This window comes from Pyxicephalus adspersus, chromosome 1 (assembly GCF_032062135.1).
Source record: "Pyxicephalus adspersus chromosome 1, UCB_Pads_2.0, whole genome shotgun sequence".
Taxonomy (NCBI): domain Eukaryota; kingdom Metazoa; phylum Chordata; class Amphibia; order Anura; family Pyxicephalidae; genus Pyxicephalus; species Pyxicephalus adspersus.
Window position 1 is genome coordinate 86,563,120 of NC_092858.1, and position 6,160 is coordinate 86,569,279.

At 36.1% G+C, this 6,160-nt stretch overlaps 1 protein-coding gene across 2 annotated transcripts in view; it reads right to left on the reverse strand.

Annotated features, from left to right (window-relative positions):
* The window catches only part of USP32 (ubiquitin specific peptidase 32), a 123,007-nt gene that overhangs the window by 27,483 nt on the left and 89,364 nt on the right, over positions 1 to 6,160 (reverse strand). Inside the window, exons 14-16 of one of the 2 annotated variants that reach the window (XM_072417083.1) lie at positions 5,576 to 5,751; positions 4,719 to 4,859; positions 4,038 to 4,197 (exon numbers count right to left, since the gene is read on the reverse strand). In XM_072417083.1, the coding sequence (XP_072273184.1) occupies positions 4,038 to 4,197; positions 4,719 to 4,859; positions 5,576 to 5,751 (477 nt within the window). The remainder of the gene's footprint in view (positions 1 to 4,037; positions 4,198 to 4,718; positions 4,860 to 5,575; positions 5,752 to 6,160) is intronic. The other variant, XM_072417093.1, reaches the window with a different exon arrangement.

Genomic DNA, 6,160 nt, shown 5'->3' on the forward strand with positions numbered 1-6,160 from the left:
AATCTTGCTGGATAGTTTTTTTACGACCAGTCATTATCTGACTTTCATTATCATGCACGTGATTTAAACACTTCCCATGCTGGTGACCTAAAAAAATTATAATGAAATGTATGCTAACAATTATTCTATTGTCAATGTCAAAAGTTTAAAGGGTCCCTATTTGGAAATTTTGGTATAAACAAGAGTGAATCAATGTACCTTGGGAAAAAGTTTCTTTATATATTGAGGAAACAGTAAGGAAAACGATCAATATCTAATATTAAAAATCAATAAGAAGGCTTTATTTAAATCTGATTAATTACAATCAGCAAAAAAAAACATCAGTACTCAGATGGCCCCCATAGTCACTAGAACTCAAACCAACCAAGCATTTTTGGGATGTGGTGGAACAGAAAAAATGCATCTGCAGCTATTAAATCTGCAGCAACTGCTTGAAGCTATTGGCCCTGATTTACTAAAGCTCTCCAAGGCTGGAGAGAATACACTTTCTTCAGTGAAGCTGGGTAATGTAAAAAACCTGGAATGGATTTCTTAAAATCATTTGCTATCAAATGTTTTGAATCCTGGACCAGATCCATTCCAGGTTTGCTGGATCACCCAGCTTCACTGATCAAAGTGTATTCTCCCCAGCCTTAGAGAACTTTAATAAATCAGGGCCATTGTGTCAATATGGACCAAAATCCACAAGGAAAGTTTTCAGCACCTTGTTAAATCTTTACTACACAGAACAATGTCTGCCCTGTAAAGAGGCTTTTTAAAAATTCATCCTTTAAAAACAAAGGTACACTCAGACCTAAAGCATGTCTCTTGACAAAAGCCATCTCCTGCCAACTTCAATCTCCCACTCTATTAACTGCATGTGTTTAAATTTTCATTGTAAAGGTGAATAATGTCACCTTAATCTGCCTTCTAGAACCCTTGCCTGTTCAAGTTTCATCGCTGATCAAGAGCTGCAGATGCGCCCACAATGGGTGCTCCCTGTCTGTACCCTCCATGCTGATATAACTGTTTCACTGCTGCAGTCTCATCTTCTCCATTCTGAACAGACCATACACTAAACACACACAAGCCCCCCACTATTTGTTGGTAAGCTACACCCAGCTAACATTACACAAGCACACGCTTCCGGAAACCTTACTTACATGCTCACAGGTAACCTTTCGCTGTCCAGGACAGTAAGCTCTGCTACAAGCCTTCACTTACATTTCTAACACAGCTGAAGAAGCAAGTACAGGCCAGTACAAACAAAACCTGGCCTGGATCAGAATCACATATACAAGGATATGTTTACAAGCCTTAATCTTTCACATGTATATACCTCCCCTCAAAAAGTTTTCCCCTTTGCAATGTCTGGCATATCTGTGCTAGGAAAATATACAGTATCACATACTAATATTATGCATTCTCATTTTCTGCCAGCAGGAGGAACATTTTCAGGTTTCCCCATTAATCCCTCTTCTAATCATTACCTATCAACTTTCAAATCTCAGTCAAATTTTTTTTGGTTCTCCTACCAGTCACATCTGTACAGTTTCAAGTATTTAAGATTATTTTGTTTCCTTTTGTTGGTTCATTGTGTAATTCTGAAACTTGTTTAATAAAAACATTAAAATATAGTGCCCCTTTCCCTCCATTTAAGGTTTTAATTAGAACACTCTCTTTAGATTACCCATAACACTCTCGGAATCCTTTGTCATGTATGTATTATTATAAGATTACAAGACAAACAAGTGGTATACAACATCAGTTTAAAAATGAGTCAAATAAAAAATGAAACATAATTTGAACCAGTTTATAATTTTTCTTTTAAACCATCAGCAGCAAAAAGAAAGATGCTGCTTGCTATATTGTGGACCTAAACATCTACATTTGTGCAGCTTAAATGATACTTTACAGTTACAGTATACTTAATACAGTTCAGAAATGTGCTTCCTGGTATCAAAGACAACATGTAAAGCTCAATGTCTGCCAAGTAACACAGAAAGTTTTACATGTATAAATAAATGCCTGCTTTTGTTCTGTAGAGAACAAAATAATAAACTCCTTCTGTGACTCCAATAGTGTTTTCAAGCTTTTAGCGAACATTCCATTTCATCTGCAGTTCTTGACGCCAGTGTGTAAAATGTTTACCAATAATACACAGCTGGAGACCTCCAAACATGGAACAATAATTTATAATGCCTCTATATCACTATTGTCCTCTATGGTTTAGATAGGTAACGATTTCCTTATGTTCATCTTATGGGGCATGAAGTTTTAGAAATCCAGGTGAGTTTTCACTGCAAGCCATAGTGTGAGTAAATCTGACCAATATTTTCTCATCTGTGGAATACAGTCATCTATCTATCTATCTATCACTCCTGAATAGGTCAACTTATACAAAATGTGTAAACAAGTGGACTTTTTAGTAAAAATGTGTTATAAAATACATATAACAAATGTACAAGACAAGATTTGATAAAGGCATGCAATACCCTTGTACTAATTCCACACAATGCTTAAAAAAACAAACAAAAACAGAACAGCATACTAAGTAGCAAAGCAACAATGTTACCTTAACAGTACCCCACACTGCAACACATTAACCCTTAAAAATGAAAATACAATTACGGATAAGAGGATTAGTTGTAAGATTACAGCAAGAAAGCATACTTTTTTAAACCCAAGATTAGGCACTGATTTGACAATAATTAGTGCAGAGCAAAAAAAAAAAAATGTCACCAAGATTTTTAAAAAAAATTAAACAAGCTTTTCATTGGTGTGTTCAAAATTTGAAGTGTAAAATTTAGTTTTGGTTGAAAGGTAAATAAGCCACATATGCCAAAGAAAGACATTTAGTTTCATTCTCTACAACAAATAAATCAAATATAAACTGGCTCTCCGGATTGAACACAAATACCTACAGTCCGCACAAGAACAAGTTTGGGTGAATTATTATGAAATTCATAGCAGGTCTAAATCAGACTAATATCTTTATTACCTGGACATGTATTTATGAAATGATACACCGATACACCTACTCATCCAGAATAAAAATACACATAAACACAATGAGCTATATAAAGAACAAATTATTTTACAGCTTAACTCCAGGCTTCAACAGACACAGTTGAAATACAGACAGCAGATGTTTTACTTTCCAAAGGATTTGTATTGCTGTCCATCCAATAGCACAGCCTGGTCATCTGCCTGCCTCCCAAACCCATGCTTGGACAATTAAAGGGTAGCAGGAATTGCTTATCTCTTTGCTCTTTACTCCTACCAGTATAGTCCTTGTCAGAATATGTGTACTTAGCACACCTTACACCAAGTAAACCCTGTCCTGTTCCAGTCTGGTTTCTGCTTAACAGAAGCTAAAATCTAAAAAAAAAAAAAAAAAAAAAATGACTATGTAGATGTATACAACAAAGCTGTTTTACTTGTCCTTCAAATTTTAACATTAACACAGCTTTACCACACATCACAACCCTTCCTGACTTTTCCCTTCCCCCCAGCCTGTGAATGAAGAGTGAAAGGTGAAGCAGCAGGTGGATGAGCTCATAACACAACCTGTTACTACAAATGGAATGATTATTGTTAGCACTTCAGCAGTGTAGGACAGCTGACTACTGTGCTGCATCCCCCCTAAATGCTGCTTTAGGAGCTTTCAAGAGACAGATAACCAACATAAAACCAGGAAATTTAATAACATAACAAATAATGTTTAGCTGCATGAATTTTCATTCTTTAATTGACTGGAGTATAGCTAGACAACGTTACCTCAACTCTAGTAATGGCTCTGTTTCCAAGTATGAATTAGGACCCTTAAGAGCATATGCAAAAATTTCCAAAGTGAATACATACTAATGATTAAAAAAATATTGAAAAAAATAATTTCTGAACATTTTACAATCACCTGTATGTATGATTTGGAAAATAACTCATTTTCTTGTGCATGACCTTAGGTTAAAGCCCCATAAATTTAAAATGCATGTTGCAGAGGTAGCAGGCATTACAGTGGCGTGAAAAGCTCTCTTCTTGCTGCATTCTTACGTTACCTCTAGGTAAATGCTGAGGAAACATTCTCAGGCTCATCATACCCATATTCACCCAGATGTTAGACTGCTGTTGGCGGGTCACAGGTTGCTGTCTTAAGAAAAGCAAATATCGCGGAAAAAGTTCCAGTTCTGGGAGGTTGGTTTTACTATTTCGGATTACCTAGTAAAAAAATTGGAAAGACAAAACATTTCATATAACATAATATATAAACAGCGAGTTACCCATAAGATTTTAACCTCCTAAATCCCCTATGTTCCCACCATGTTCATTTTCAGTCAACTTTTCCTTACTCCCCCATTGTTCTGTTCAGCTACTGGTATCAAATTGGTGCTTGGTATCTGGCTCAGTGTCATCATATAGAGAAAATGGGAAAAGACCTCAGCTTTGTGTAAATCTACCTACAAACTCTATATGATTGTTGCCAGAGACAAACGACTGGATGAAAATCTAGTACATGTAAAGTTGTCCCCTGTTGTTCATCAATCTGCCCTGAGGATATGATGGGTGGGTGACTGAGCAGGGATGAACACTGTACTTGAAAGCCGAGCAAGTCAATAAACAAATATGCATTTAAAAGAAAGAAAAGTGCACTAAAATCAGTTACATTCATAAATCTTTATCACAGATAGATACTCTGCAGGTGATATTTACTATGAACTCCAGAAGTGACTGTTACTTACAGGTCGAGGTAAAGACAGGCTTGCTCCATACCAATGGTAAAGTGCCCTCCACACTGGTTCTGGTACAATTTCATATTCTTTTCCACGGAGTAGAGATGGGCTTTGCTTTATTCTTCCACCTTCCAACGTCAAAGTAGGAACCTTGGGGAAAAAAATCTGCATAATTAGTTTCCCAGATATTACAAATAAGTTCCAAAAAGAGGGTTTTACATGAATATTTTATGAGCTATTTTACCCATGATATATGAACCACCTGTAGTTTAACCTCCTGAGCGGTAACCTCGAGTGTGACTCAGGCTAGAAAAAAAGATGCTGAAAGCAGTAACCCCGAGTCACACTCGGGGTAAGCTAAAACAGTGAAATACAATAGTAAATAGAGCCTTACCTGATCCGCCGGCATCCTCCTTCACGGTTCCTGTCCTCTAGCTTCCTCCGGCCGGCATCCTCTGCATCCAATGAGTCACCAGGAGCTCCCGGTGACGTCGGTAGGTGCGACCGTGGCGTCGGGGGCCCGACGGGAATTTCAAATCTATTTGTATTGCATTCAATACAAAACTGTATTGAATGCAATACAGTGGATTTATAGGTGTACATTGTCATTCATGAAAACCTTTTTAACAGTATAATGGTATAATATTTATTTTTTTAATTTTTAAAACATTTTTTAATTTATTTAATTTATTATTTTGACATGATTTTGCATTTCAAACTTTATTATACTCCTTCTATTATATTATACTGTAAAAGAAATTTTCATGAAAAACAATGTACCGCTTTTAGACCCAGGAGGTTATTAAAAAAATTAATAAATTGAATGGAATATAATACATATAATTTGTCACATACATACAACATACCTTTACATTCTCTTGCATTACTAAAGGTTGGTTGTCAATTGCACCTGGCTTCTGTGGATTAAGCTGCGACAATATACAACCATTGGCACCAATCACACCTTGGTTATTATTATCCGAAGTGTTATGTTGACGAGCAAAGCACATTTCAGCACCTGCTGTACTAGAATAAAACAAAGCTGGGGGAGAAATATGGATAGGTATTATTTTATCTAGTAATGTCAGATAAAAAAAATATATATGAAATACATTTACTTTTGCAGGTATTGCACATTTTACCTCAAAACAATTCTCCACATAGTTCCAAACCATGAAAACAAAGCACATAATATAAAGCTGCACATATACATAAAGTTATTAATCAAGCCAATATCAATGCATTCCAGTCTCTAGGAGTTTTCCCAGACACAGTGTACAGAAGTACACAGATATGGCTTTTAATGTATAAATTTACATTTAGTTTAGCTCCAAAGCATCCCATATGCTGTATAAACTACCGTATTTTTCGGACCATAAGACGCACTTTTTTTCCCCCTAAAGTGGGGGGAAAATCAGGGTGCGTCTTATGGTCCGAATGCATATTTTTTT